Source organism: Pelecanus crispus, chromosome 9, assembly GCF_030463565.1.
Source record: "Pelecanus crispus isolate bPelCri1 chromosome 9, bPelCri1.pri, whole genome shotgun sequence".
In the NCBI taxonomy this organism is placed as follows: domain Eukaryota; kingdom Metazoa; phylum Chordata; class Aves; order Pelecaniformes; family Pelecanidae; genus Pelecanus; species Pelecanus crispus.
The window spans coordinates 1,911,339-1,926,314 of NC_134651.1; the positions used below are offsets into that span (position 1 = coordinate 1,911,339).

A 14,976-nucleotide genomic window follows, 5' to 3' on the forward strand; every position below is an offset into this window, starting at 1 on the left:
CAGGGACTACTTGCCTGGCCAGCACTGGCCCTGGGAGGTACAGCGGATCCTTGGCTTGGAAGTGGTTGGCAGTGCTTGGACATCACCTGAAGACTTAACAGTGCCTTGCATTTAATTTACTAAAATGACATTATGCTGCTCTGAGGTACACCATGCTCCTGCCTCGAGTGCAAAAAAAAAAGTTGACAAGCCTTTGCAGAGGGTTCTGGAAGTGAAAAGAGCAATATTTTTTCCCTTTAGTCCAAAGGGAGTGGAGGGAAAATTAGGGAGCTAAAGAGTTCCCGCAGTCCCTGGCTTTGTCCCGGCAGCAGAGCGCTCTGCCTGCACCTCTCGGCAAACACAAAACGGTCCCAAAGCCCGCTCCGGCAAGACCTCCCGGTGGGAGAAGTCACCCTGTCCAGGTGAAAAAGCAGATTCCAGAAGTCCTGAAAGGATGATTTTTTTAACCAGCGATGTAGGCTAGTAACTAAGTGGCGGAGGAAGTGCTGACGCAACGGTTTTTGCTGTATCGCATTCCCCGAAGAGGAGCCTGGCAGTGTGAAAAGGCAATGATAAAATTAATTGGACTGAAGATCAATTCTTAGTAATCTGCTGCATTTGAGCAAGTGACATTGTTCTGGGTGACGTGATAATTCTCCTCGATGACTAATTCCAACAGATGCCTCTCATTATTTCGGGAGCGCCGGTCAGCGTGAATGAGTTTTCTCTCCAATGCAGGCAGGGAGGTCTTGTGCCAGTTTTGCTGGATGTAACTGGTGGGATTCTTATCCCGTGCCACTCGCTTTAATAATCAGAAATGTCGTTGCAGCTGAAGTAGAGAATCTCAGGAGAAGAATTAAAATTCTTTCTTAAAAAAATACTATTTGGGAAAGTGATATTTTAGTAGCGCTTATCGTTCAGTATGGGTTTACGTAAGATAATCGCTGATGGAGCCGCTCAGCTTTCATTTATTTTGCTCACAAAAGAGTGCAGGTCCCCACGCCGGCCGGAGGAGGATGCAGCTCAAGAGAAAGCCAAGGGTTCCCGGGCGGGTGGGACGTTTGCTGAAGGGGCTCCCGTTGGAAGAAAGTTTTGCAAGCAACGCAGTCTCTGCCGTAGCTCGCCTTTATTCTGACCCTCTGCCAGCTCATCTCAGAGAGTCAGAAGCTGTTGCAGGGTAATTAGTCACCCATCTGCTACAGCGCTTCCCGGAAAAGGGCAGCATGGAGCTGTGTATTATTCAGCAGCCAAGACCGAGACCCTGGCAACATATTTCTTCAAATAAGCCAATTTAGAGTTTTAAGGTGTTACAAGTAACGCTTGGGTGATGGTTGACGTGTATGGATAACAGAATGATCTACCTAATTGCCTAAAATCTACTATGCAATAAGCACAGACAAGTTGGAAGAACATAGCTTGGGCTGAGCTTTATTTGGAATAAATTTATCAGTCAGGTTGACCTGGGGAGAAAAAAAAAAAAAATCTGCATTTTCTGTATGTGCGGTCTAGAATATGAGTATGGCAAAACAGAAAGCCACTTCTTAGCCATGAGCTGCCACCCTCCGCGCGTTTCTCTAACTCTTCACCTTCCTTTAACTCTTTTACATTTTTATGGTAGGAAAACGGGTTGCGGTTGAGAACGTGTAGTTGCTATTTAACACCTCCTGCAGGGAGGCCGCCGTGGGCTGTGCCCGGGGCAGGCGTTAGGGCCGGCGTCGCTTCCCTCCGTGCCCCTGGACCAGGCTCTGCTGCACGGGGAGAGGATGTGTGGGGCCGGATGCCGCTTCCCCCCAAAAACCCTGAAACGCAACGGAAGTGAGAAAAGCGTTGAGCAACCTGCGGCCACATGCTGGCTGGTGTCCCTCAGCCTGTGCGGTGGTACATCTTCCCCCCTGCCCCTGGTTTTTTTTCCTGTTCTGTTTTTCCCCTTTACTTTGGCCGCTTTACAATCTCAGGAATTCCAGGCCACAGCTTTTGCGTAGCGAGTTGGTCAGTTAAGCGCTCCTTAATTGTCCCAGAAACTTCTACATGGCTGGAGCAGAGAGCGGCCCTGTTCTTATCAACATTCATATTATGGCTAACGAGGGGAGCGAGAACAAACAGCTACCCCGGACAGCCTAGAAACAGGGTGGTATCATCATTGCTGGAATTCCAGCAACAAGCCGACCCAAATTGTGGCTCGGATGGAAATTTACTGGTGATTCAAGTCAATCATCTCACAATCCTATAAACGGCAGTCCTAAGTGAGGCCCCTGGAGCTCTCCTGGACCGCCGCGGGCTGCACCAGCATCTCCCTCCGATCGAAACGTCGCTCAGAGTCAGCAAAACTTAGCAGATTCCAAAAGTCTGCTGCAACCAGAACTCCATTGCCGGAGATCGACAACGGAGCCTGGGCTGCTGATATTCTTCCCTCCTCAAACTCTACTCCCGCCCGCTGAGAAATGCCAAGGCATTAGACGTGAGTATTTCACTAAACTCAAGGGGAATTTTTAACAGGTATACGATTTTCATATATGCATTTATAGTTGTAAGCGTGCATGCATGAATCAATTTAAGTAGTTTTGTAGATGTATGATTTAATTTTAAAAGGAGTTTTATATTGCTGTACTATTCTTATAGCATTACTCTCCTAAACCTTTGACCAAGTCTGAGACTAGGACTAGAGCTAGCCGCACCTTGGCTCCTCTCTGAGAAGGAGTTTAGAAAGCAAGGGGGTCTATTCTGAACCTCGTGGCTCAGCGGGAGGGTTTCCATATCCCCTACATACAGTTTCTCTCTCTCATATAGTCCAATTTCCTTTATGTACTTTCCTATGTACTAGATAATACATATATGCATGTACATACATTACCCTTATCCATATAAACCGTTGACCAAGTCTGAGACTAGGACTAGACCCAGCTGCACCTAGGCTCCTCTCTGAGAAGGAGTTTAGAAAGCAAGGGGGTCTGTTCTGAACCTCGTGACTCAATGGGAGGGGCCCCCTTTTCGCCCGCCCCCCCCCCCCCCTTTTGCCTTTATTCCATATATATGCAATGCTTTTATGAATCATCTTAACTTGTTGTGATTTAATTCTCTTTTATGTGCTTCTATGTAGTAATAGAGTGAACCTTGCCATCTTCGAATCTGTAACTAAGTCACTGTTTTGATCAATTTTGTCTAATCACTTTATTAATCATTGACGATTGAGTGCTATTAAAAATACTATAATCAAATTCTGCAACTCGCTACAAGTAAATTCTAACCTTTACTAAACCAAACTGTGTAAAGTCACTCATTCATAGTGAATCGACATAATCAGCAGGATTCACAAACCTTCATTCGTGACAGCCTGGCACGACCACCCCCAATGCCCCGGGATATCGGTGGGCTCCCCGTGCCCACGCTGCTGCTGCCGGGGATGCTCTTTGCTCTGGGCTGGGATGCATGGCTCAGTAGCCAGGATACCCGCGTCGGGGGCTCCAGCCTCGCCCGGGGGGGGGAAAAACCAAGAAAACCTCTTGTACTGTGCAATGGAGCTTTGTTTTAATCATGTTCAGCGTATTACAAAACATTGAAACAATGGTCATTTCTGGAGCCCATCTTGTAAGCCACTGGCTTTCAGTCATCTGAGAAATGAAATAGATAGCATGGAAAAATTAAATTACCTGCTTTGGGGCGGGGGGTAGCGCAGCTAATAGGGCGACAGGCAATATTCCCGTGGATGTTTTCCATCTGCAGGGATAAGCGACTGATTAATTGAATTGAGCGCCCTGTAGGTTACATCCTCTTTGTAAGACATGGAAAGCTCTGGGTCTCGGTTTCAGTATTGATTCTTTCACATTATATTAAGTGACAATTTATTTAATATTACTTAGAGCTGGCTAACTATTGCAAAGCTCTTCGGTAGCAGGCGGCTCCCTCGGTGCCTGGGGGTGCTGTCGACTCTCGGTGGGTGCTCCGGGTGCAGCCAATGAGCACCCACTGGGCTGGCAAGCGGGCGCCTTGGATACCCGGGGGGATGGGAAATTAGATGGGAGTTTGTTCACGAGTTCTGCATGAGCGGATCTCTATATGATGTGCAGATTGCATGCATCATATAGAAATGCATGCAAAAAAATAAAAAAAAAAGAGGGCTCTGAAACTGGGTGGGTTTAGGAAGTTGGAACAGGTGAATTTTCTCCTTTGGTGCTGCTTATTTTTAAACGCCCATTTCTGCAGGGTGACCTGGCGCAGCCGCGGCGAGGCTGTAGCCGAGGGTTTCTGCTCTGGGGACTCGGGTCCCGCTCCGGCAGAGCAGAAAACCTTGGCAGCGCTGCCCGCAGGGAAGCCGTCTCACACATTTATTACCCTGCTGGCATCTGGCTCAATTGTAATTAGAATTAAGCAAAAGTAGCGTATTTTTCGTGCCAGTTTTGATTCATTTATCATTTCATCACATCCTGAGGAATCTGTAACGCCAACGTGGGGATTATCCCCGCAGAAGAGCAGGGCAGTGTTTCCAGTTTTGCACGGCGTGCCTTCCCGGGGCTGGGACGATGCTGCCGTATTTGCACCCTGGCCTTAACGCATTGCACGCATTCGCAGGGCCAGCAGCCTGGCTCCTTTTCCCCGGCTCCTCCGCACTCTTACGCTCCCGGTTTTGGTCCCTTCTGGGAGGACGGAGCCCTCGGAGCCCGGCCTGCGGGATCTCTCTGCTAAGAGATCTCATGTGCCATCAGAGGTAGCCTGGGCTGGGTGCTGCAGCCAGCCTGGCTGCAAACCTGCCAGAACAACGTGTTTTAACTAAAAAAAAACATTTAATGGGAATTTTAGCAGTCTTCCTGAAGTCCAATTACAAATGCAAATTAAGTTTTTCATGTGAAAGCGGTTAAAATAGGACGACTGTTTGCTAGATAAGCGCAGCGCTTTTGTTCTGCAGCTCATTCCCTTGCCAAGCTTCCAGCGTTGTTATAAAAAATAAACGTTCCTCGCAGGTTTAGATACAGCCTGGAAGAGCTACAAATGGCCGCGGGGTTCGCTGCTGCCGCTTCAGACAAGCCCACTCCTCAGCTGAGCGGCTGAGCATCCCCCTGCAGCGGGGTCTTGGCTGTTAATTGAAATTAATACCGCGGAAGCCCCTTTTGGGAAATGCATCCTAAGAGCAGCTCGCTCCTGGGCTCTCCTCCCCGCTCGCCCGGGTGGCAGCGCTCGTTATCTCGCCAGTGTCCATATCAGCCCAATTTGCGGAGATGTAACGGAACTGCCGCAATCAGAAGTAATTAGCCCAGCAGGAACCCTGTTTCCAAACAGCTATTGAGATGGAGTGAAACGGTGGAGAGAGATGCACGGGCTGTATTTATAATCAGAGCTTTTATGGCCCAATGAAACTTTTATTGGGACATAACACAGAATTTCCCTGAGTGTGTCCTGCTGCGCTGCGGAAGAATTGCCGCGTGGAAGTCTGAAACTCAAGGATTTGTGACACTATATCAAGATAATTCTGCTGAAGGCCAGTCTTGGAGACCGCTGCCTAAAACCTCTGCGCCAGATTTTGGAAAGGCAGCTGTGGGCAGACTGCGGTGGCTGTAGATAAAATAAAGAAGGGCATTTTTCGGGTGGAAAAGCTCCAAGGGCAGAACTCTGCATTCCCTAGGCCCCCGCTTCTGGAGCGGGAATGTGCCGTCACGGCGCCGCCGGCTGCATTTTTAGCGCTTCCATGCAGCTTTCGGAAGTTTGGCTGATCCAATTACATTGCATGCAAAGTCCCACTGTCAAAACGTCCAACGCGGTTAAAACTCTATCACAAATGCCAAAATCATATTTTTAATGCACCTCTAGCCTGGAAGCGGTGACTTTTTCTGTCCCGCTGCATCTCACCGGTGCGCGGTGCTGCTCTGGCCACGGGTGGTACGTGAGGGCTGGTACGTGAGGGCTGGGCTGCGTTTTACACCCAAGAGCCAGGCTAGGTGCTGGTTTTGCCGGCGTGCAGGGTGCTGGCGGGGTCTCCTCTGCAGGTGCCTGGCTGAGGTCCCGTAAGGCGGCGCAGAGAGCTGCTGTCAGCCCGGCGCGGGCGGCTGCCTGCTGTGTCTACGGCACCGGGAAAACGGTTCAGACTTCGTGTTTAATATCGTGCGTAATCACGCAGTGGCGATGCAATGCTGATTATTTGCGCTGCCATAGTGAGCGACGGTAACTGTAAGCTTCTGCTTGTGCCTAGCATTGCGGGGGGGTCGGGGCTCAGCCCCAGGCAGCAGCTCAGCACCACGCAGCCATCGCTCGCTGCCCCTGCCCCGGGGGGATGGGGGAGAGAATCGGGGGAGTGAGAGTGAGAAACACTCCTGGGCTGAGATAAGAACAGTTTAATAGTTGAAATAAAGTAAAAGAGTAATGATAACAATAACCATATAATAATGATAATAACAATATCCAAAGCAAGCGATGCCCAATGCAATTGCTCACCACCCGCCGACCGATGCCCAGCCAGTTCCCAGCAGTGATCGCTGCTCCCCGGCCAACCCCCCCAGTTTCTATACTGCCCATGATGCCGTATGGTATGGAATGGCCCTTGGGGCAGTTGGGATCAACTCTCCTGGCTGTGCCCCCTCCCAGCTCCTTGTGCCCCTGGCAGAGCATGGGAAGCTGCAAAGTCCTTGCCTGGCATAAGCAGCACTGAGCAACAACTAAACCATCAGCGTGTGATCAGCATTCTTCTCCTACTAAATCCAAAGCACAGCACTGTGCCCGCTGCTAGGGAGAAAATTAACTCTAGCCCAGCCCAAACCAGGACAGGGGGTATGGGGAACAAGAGCGGTTTGAGCGGCGTCCCCCTCCGAGAGCTCTGTGTCCCGGCCCGCAGCACCACGGGGAGCATCCACGGGGCTGGCGGGGACGTCGAAATGCTCTGGCCCGAGGGGTGCCCGGGAAGAGACGGGGCTCAGACAACCAGAAACCCCCAGTGGGAAGAGCTGCTTTGTGCTGTGGGGTAAATAAATGCCCTTTACCTGCCAGGAGCAGCGGTCTGAACGCTGCCCGAGGGCCAGCACAAGCTTCAGCCAAGGGCTCCTCCCGCTTCGCATCCCAGGCACCTTGCTCGGTGGCAGTCGCTGTCCCCAGCTTGCAGGAGGTCCCCAACACACGGCAGGGACACCGGCCCACCCATGGGACTTGGCAACGTCCCTCCACGAGCCCTGTGAGAGGCTTGCGGCTGCACAAGCGTGACCTACTCTGAGCAGCCGGTGCTCTCGGCACAGCCCCCAGGTGCACTGGAAAGTGCCGTCAGCCATTCCCCCCCACTATCTGATATATCTGCAGGCAGAGCTTAAACAAAATATATATGCAGGCAGAACTTAAACAAAATATATCTGCAGGCAGAGCTTAAACAAAATGTATATGCAGGCAGAGCTTAAACAAAATATATATGCAGGCAGAGCTTAAACAAAATGTACATGCAGGCAGAACTTAAAATATATATGCAGGCAGAGCTTAAACAACAAAAAAATAGCTAAACTAAAAGTAATTTTATGCATTGCTAAAAAGGAAGGCTTCTAGCAAAGAAACTTTGCAGAGGGGCTCATCTGACATGGGCGCTGATGGGCGCTGCGTTCGCTGCTGTATTAAGTTGCTGTCTTCTCTCGACATTGAAGAATTTCAGTTAAAGAGCTTAAACCGGCTGAGACGGCGTCGTTATCGGTGACCTGGATTGCTGCTCAGCGTGCAGGGATGCGGGCTCATGTAACTGGCTGCACGTGGTTGGTGTCCAGCTCTCCTCCGTGCCGCAACCTGCAGCCACACGCCACGGTGTAACTTCCATGGTGCGTAAACCTCCGACTGCAATCAGGTGAAAACGTACCCTAATTATGTTGTGATCCACTGAGAACGTCCCGGGGTCGCCGCCTGGCTCGCGGCCCCCAAGCGTCCTTGCAGATGTGCATCCCTCACAGCGCAAAAATCACAGATGTGCCTCCCTCACGGCGCAAAAATGGGTTATTTGGATTAAAGAGGGGCCGGGTAGCTGCCAAGGTCGCCGCAGCGGTGAGGGGTGGTGCGGGGGGTGCGTGTGGGGCAGCCTTCCGGGGCGCCCACCCCCTCGGGCACGGAGCCGCAGTGCCTCGCCCCAGGGAGATAACTGGGATGGATTTCGGGACACGGTTTTGTAGGCACGGTGGTGTTGGGTTGACGGTTGGACTGATGAGCTTCGGGGTCCTTTCCAACCTTAATGATTCTATTCTAGTTCTACTTTCATTGAAGAATAATCCAGCCACCAAGCCAGGAAACATAAAATTAATTATTCCTCTCCCCTTAATTGGTTTAGTGGTGGACTTGGTAGTGTAGGCGAATGGTTGGACTGGGTGGTCTTAAAGGTCTTTTCCAACCTGAACGATTCTATGATTCCATGATTTGTTTTATCAGCACTTCGGATTTGTTTTATCAGCACCCAAAATGTAAAAGACAATTTTGTAAGAAATTCAGGTTAGGACTGAGAAAGACTCAGGTTATTTATGTAAAAGAGGAGATTTTATATAGATCAGTGCAAATTTCCAGTTTACTTTTTTAGGTAGAAATGTGAACTTCGCAGCTGGTGATGAAAAAAAGCATTTTCTTTTCTAAAAAGCACTGAAAGGTTTTACTTGGTGAAGCATGAATGGCACAGCGATGGAGGCAGAGGCGATCTGCTCTAACTTCTACCCCATGCTCACCAGTCGACGTAGCCTCGTTGCCCGTGCAGTGCGTGTTGTTTAATTAACGTAGGCGGTTGTCGCAGGTACAGCCTGCTGCTGAGGTCTGAGTGCAAGAAAGGCATGAAATTAAGACCTGCCATCTTAAAAGATTGACAGAGCCTGCCAGAATTTATATGCAGCATACTGGTATTACCAAAAATACAGGTTTAGCTGGCAACCATCTTAAATTTAATGAAATGAATAAGATGCTAAATCATATTTGTCCAGTGAGTGCTCTGCTTTGGTAGAACGGCACAGCAGAGTAATTAGCATAAATAGTCTGCGTCTGCAGCCATCCAGAAGCAAAGTCTCCAGCCAGACTTGGCATAAATTTTCAAAGTTGCTTCACCAGCAGGTGAAATTTAAAAAGAAAAAAAAAAAAAGAAAAGAAAAGAAGTAAACGGTGCGTTCAGCTTGAGCCATGCCAAAGGAGCGGGTCTGCATCAGCTTGAAATGTTTCATCCAACCCAGACCAAAGGACCTCATTTTATTTGTATATTTTGGGCTGCACAAGCATCTTTTTCCTGCTCGTTCCGGCAAGAGCCGTGCTCCGGCAGCGGAGAGCGCCCGTGCCCCCGGCTCGGCCGGTGCCGCAAGCCCTGCCTGCGGGGAGCACCGGGGAAGGGCTGGTCCGTCACCCGCTCAGCTGCACGGCCCCAGCTCCTCTCGGGACCAAACCGGGTCTGAATAAAGTAGTTTTTTCCTTTTTGGAGGTTTCCAGTCTGCTCGCCGCAGCGATGCACATCATCCCACCCCTGCAAGGTCCTGGGCAAAGAAACAGACTGTTCGGGGCATATTTGTGTAGGAGCCATGGAACATCTGCTGGCTTCTGCGCTCGCCTGGAGCATCCTGCTCGCCGCAGGTCTGCGTTTGGCTCTCGCCTTCATTTTGAACCCCGGGATGGATGCAGCAGCTGGGATGGGGGGCTAACGGGGATCACAGGAAAAGCCAAGCCGGCGCAGTCGTGGGCATCTGCGTTAAAACAGATGTGCTTGATGAGGCGTTTTGAGCAAGTTATTTAATGAGCGATTGTCATCTTCCTCAGGGGGGAAATGCGTGCGTACATCTTGGCAAGTAGCTGCACCCGTAGCGGTTTGGTGGCACTGAAGCGGCACGGAGAGCCTGGCCACAGGCTCCTGGCTGAGCCCGAGCTGCGCCGCACCCCAGCACCGTCCTCCACCGAGGCTGTCACATACCTCTTGTTCTATAAGCTCAGGATTTTCATGATACAGAATTAAGTTATTCTAACGTTTTAGTCTAGAAGTGATTATCTTGTTCAGGGAAATGAAATAAATCCCCTATTTAAATACAGATTTCTTTGGCAGAGACTGCAACCCCTCCCAAATTACCCCTCCCCGGCCCTCCCCTGGCACCCGAGGGCACGGGCAGCCGTGGCACCGGGGACGGTGACCAGGGCCTGGGTGGTGGCTCAGCCCCAGGCAGGAGCTCAGCACCACGCAGCCATCGCTCACTGCCCTGCCCCGATGGGATGGGGGAGAGAATCGGAGGAGTGAGAGTGAGAAACACTCCTGGCCTGAGATAAGAACAGTTTAATAATTGAAATAAAGTAAAATAGTAATGATAATAATAACAATATAATAATAATAGTAATAATGATATCCAAAGCAAGTGATGCCCAATGCAATTGCTCACCACCCACCGACCGATGCCCAGCCAGTTCCCAGCAGCGATCGCTGCTCCCCGGCCAACCCCCCCAGTTTCTATACTGCCCATGATGCCGTATGGTATGGAATGGCCCTTGGGGCAGTTGGGATCAACTCTCCTGGCTGTGCCCCCTCCCAGCTTCTTGTGCCCCTGGCAGAGCAGGGGAAGCTGAAAAGTCCTTGCCTGGCATAAGCAGTGCTGAACAACAACTAAACCATCAGCGTGTGATCAGCATTCTTCTCATCCTAAATCCAAAGCACAGCGCTGTGCCTGCTGCTAGGGAGAAAATTAACTCTATCCCAGCCCAAACCAGGACAGCCTGGGTGACAGTGACCTGGGCAGGTCCCCGGGACCAAGTCACACCATTCGGCAGTGCCAGCAGAGCCAGCTGCTGGCTGCGACGGCAACTCTCCAGACACGTCTAGAACAAGATGTAAAAATACATCTTCTTGAAATATCCGTGCCCAGCAAGAGGATGCTGTATGTCCGTCACGGGGAGAGAGATAATCCCGGTTTTGTCAATCTTGCTTTGGGCTCTGAAATGCAAAGCTGGCCTCCAAAAGTGGGTGCTTGCTCTGCGTTGGGCTGGCTGCGCTGCCGAGGCAGAGCCCTGCGGGTGCCACCGCTCCAGTCCCATGGGATGCGGAGGGTGTCCTGGATGAGCCCCTGCTGTAGAGCTTGTGCCCCCCAACGACACACTCTTTTCTGTGTATTTAACAGCACTTATTTGTGATCTGTAATGCTAACTTGCTGATTAGATGTCTGGAAACCCTCTCAAAGGTGACTCTTGTGTCTGAGGCAGAGCCTGGCAGCGCTTAGTTCAGCTCGTTATTGCTGAGCTTTCTGACTTCCACCCCACGATCGGCCCTGCCCGCCCTCCCTCCAAACCTCGCGCCAAGGCGTCCATCTGCCCCGAACCCGCGCCCGAGCCCGAGGGGTGCGCTCACGGCTGGGAGTTTGTGGGTCTTGCTGTATCTGTTAATCATCCCGTGGAAAAAACATCCTAAAGCAGCTTTCTTTGCTCTGAGAGAATGCTTTCCATCCTCAAAGAAACGTGCTGTGTAAGCGTTAATGAGCCGTTAGACAAGTGAACTGCAGAGATTGTTGGAAGCTGTGCACCCTGTCACCCTGGGTGGCCTTGGCCGCCCACCCAGCCGCTCTCACGGTCTCGCTCCTCAGCAGGATGGCCGGCGGGGGTCGGGGGGAGAAAACTGTGGTGTGCCCCCTCTGCGGGGGAGGAAATCAAAGGTTTGCCATCCTGAGGTCGAAACAGGTCGCCATGGCCACGCCAGCACCGCCAGCTTCTCCCTTCCTGCCACCGCTCCTGCTCCACCGTTGCGTGCCTTGCGGGAGGGAGCCTGCTCGCCGGAGAGGCTGCGGGGTCTGCGGCCTCGCAGCTGCCCACGCCCCAGCGGGACGGGGTCCCGGGCACCCTGGGCAGAGGAGGTGGGCGAGAGGACCTCCGGAGCTGCCCCCACCCTCAGCCCAGCCCTCCTGGGAGCCTGAGGGCAGGTTTAGGAGTGGGGCGTGGGGAACACCTGGGGACCATTCCCCACTGGGCTGTGTAGCGCTGGGGAAGGGGCAGCAGCTGACCGCGGCTCCAGCCCTCGCCCACCTGCCCGCTCTGCGCTGCCGGGCACCCTCTCCCCTGGGTCTGCACCCGGGGTGTGCCCAAACCCCTGCTCGTCGCCCTCCCACCCCGCATCGGGCTGCTCTGCTGGGTGGCAGGGACGGGCAGGGGTCCCGGGGGTGACTCCAAACCGCCCCCACCCCTGCCTCGCCCTCCCAGCGCGCCGGTGAGCAGCTCACCAGGCCAGGGCTCCCCGGGCTGCCCCTGCCCCCCGGCACCCAAAGCCAGCACCCTGGGAGAGGCGGCACGCGGCGGTGGGCACCGGCGAGCTACCGGCACGGAGCCGAGCTCCCCGCTTTGACTGCAGCCCCGACTGCAGCAAGGGACGGGGATGGTTGGCTTCAAAGACTTTGCGCTGCGGCTTATTCGGCTGGCGATGCTGGGGGGAGAGGGGATTAACCCCGGCACTGCTGCGAGCGTGGGTCCGCAGGCGGCGGCTCCGGGTGCCAGAAACACGGGATTAACGTGTTAACTCGCTGGCACGCTGTAGCAGAGCGATTTTTTTGCTCCCCCTCCCCCTTATTCTTTTTTTTTTTTTTTTTTTTTCCATAATTAGCCCATTTTAACATCGAATTGTTCCCCACTATGAGAGGTCCTCTCCTTGCTTAGCGATGCCGGCAGCTATTTTTACAGGAGGCATCTGCCTGGAGCGCCTGCCTTCCCTCTGAGCACAAAGGAGGCCCGTTCCCATGCTTCCCACAGGCTCTTGACGGGGTGATCCCGGGAGCCGCTGCAGAGCCGGGGCTGCGCCGCCCCCCACGCCCGCTGCCAGCCCCGGGTGGGCTGCGATGGGTGGGATGTAGCGGACGGCTGCATCCGGGCAGAGGAGAACCGATGGATATTGCTGGTCCTTAGGGAGCGGCTGGCGAGCGGATGGTTCTTCAGCCAGCAAGGCTGCCTGTTCAGCAGTTCGTGGTCCCGCGGGTGCCGGAGCCAGCGCTTGCAGCATGCCTGCATTGATTTAAAACCGGCAACCAGGAGCAAGCCTGCATCAAGGCAGAGCGGCAGCTGCTGCTGACGGTTCATCATGAAGGAACAGCTTTATGTTTCTGAAAGCACCTGACTGGATGGATGCTTTTGTCTAAGCAGCAGCAAATTTTGCACGGGGAGATCGGAGAGCGAGCTGAAATCCGCTCTTGGCGATTGCTTTGTCAAGTTCGGGGCTTCTCTCCTCCTGGCATCTCTCCCAGAGACCCCCCACTGCCTCGGCTACTTCTGTGAGTTCAAGGTCGGCGGGGTTCCTCGGCAGCGTTTGGGACCGAGCCCGGCGCCGCTGGGCAGCCTGCAGCCCGTGTCAGGGCGGCCGGGGGCTCTGGCTGCCACCTGGACGGTGACTAAAGGTGTACCGAGGGCGCGATGCAAGTGTCCATCGCCTGCACAGAGCACAACTTGAAGAGTCGAAATGGTGAAGACAGACTCATCAGCAAGCAGAACACCACTACCCCGAACGTAGTGAATGCAGCCCGGGCAAAATTTCGGACAGTGGCTATTATTGCTCGCAGTTTGGGGACATTTACCCCTCAGCACCACATTTCATTAAAAGAATCCACCGCAAAGCAAACGGGCATGAAATATAGGTATGGTCACGGTATCGTTCTTTGTTACGTTGCAGTGTAATAGCTCTTTACTTTGCCTCTAAAGAATTGCCTGCCTGGATGCATCTGATTTTGCAGAGGAGCTCTCTACTAAGGTTATTAATAGATTTTTAAACTTGTGCATAACTGAATAGCGTTTGGGTGTTAATGTTTTTTGCAGGCATATGTATCGGTGATTTTATACAAAAAGCACTTGCCTGGGTAGACTATATACAACATTGTGAATTTACGACAGTGGCGTTAAGATGGTTTCTGTTAAGTGCTCAGTATAACTTAGCTTGGTACTAATGAGCAGAAAAATCAATTAGCAAAGCATGTTTGAGGCTGGACAGGAAAAGTTCATTTGCAGTATGTTGTGCGGAGCGAAAAGAAGCATCTGCCTTGGGTACCGTTTCATCATGGTGATCGCTTCCTGACTTTTCACCTGGTTCACTTAGCGAAGATGAGATCAAAGCCAGTTTTAGGCGAAATGCAGAAAAAAACCCCATGGGCGTTCTTACACAATGCCTCACGCATCTTACAGATTTTTATTCCTCCTAACCCAGGCAGGAAAAATAATGAACGGCTGTGACTGGAGTCTGAAGTGCTTGGTGTGGGCAGCTGATAAGCTTCTCTGTCATGCCTCCGGCTGAAAAGGAGAAGGATTCCTATGGCTTCGGCGGTTGGCTTTTGCCTCTTCAGGGTGTCCCTTTCAGCCCCTCATGGGTGATGTTATTGGGACTGGGAGAAGGGAAGAGCCTGGGGACGCTCTGCACGCCTTGCCCGAGGCAGAGCTGTGCAGCCCCGTGCAGAGCAGCCCGGCGGCTGGCACGAGGGGGTCTTGCGGGGAGGGTGGCCAGGGGCGCAGGGCTGCGGGCAACTTTGGCCGTGCTTCTTCCCAACCCGCCAAATGACGGCCGATGCTCCTGCGTGGCCAGCCGTACCCGCTCCGGGGGAGCGGTGCGGGGCGAGGGTGCGGTTTTGCAGTTACGCTGATTTTATGGTCATCGGGACTGATGCAAAGCCAAGCTGGCTTTAGCACCCTTGCATGAAATCCAAGCACACGTGCAGCTCGGCGCAGGGCTTGGTTTAGGCAATTCTGCAGTTACGAAAATTTCAGTATTAACTCTCCGGGAACCGCGTAGACGGGGCATATGGAAGCAGCATGAACTGGATACTCGGATGTAATTTGCTGTGAGTTGTTTGAAGGGATGATAAATAAGCAGGGAGGCTTTGCCTGAGTGGAAGCCCGGCCTTTCCGTCTGCTTGTTCCTGTCGTTCGGCCATGACCAACTTTTAGCAGGAGCGTTGCACGCTCCCGCCGCTGGCTCCCTGGCACGGTGTCGGCAGCAGAAGCGGTCCGGGTGGCACTCCCGTGGCGAGCCTGCGGGGAGGGCAGAAACGCTGATTGATACGTCCCGGAGCGTGGCGTGGCCGGGCAGGCTCCGTG

The 14,976-nt window shown here is 52.8% G+C and overlaps 1 protein-coding gene across 5 annotated transcripts in view; it reads left to right on the top strand.

The window, feature by feature from the left end:
• Nucleotides 1-14,976, top strand: part of LOC104026949 (voltage-gated potassium channel subunit beta-1) — an 84,592-nt gene that overhangs the window by 13,335 nt on the left and 56,281 nt on the right. For 2 of the 5 annotated variants that reach the window (XM_075715985.1, XM_075715988.1), the window contains exon 1: nt 13,309-13,529. The exons of the other annotated variants lie outside the window; for them this stretch is intronic. In XM_075715985.1, the coding sequence (XP_075572100.1) occupies nt 13,309-13,529 (221 nt within the window). Of the gene's footprint in view, nt 1-13,308; nt 13,530-14,976 lie in introns of those variants that run through there. 5 annotated transcript variants of the gene reach the window in all.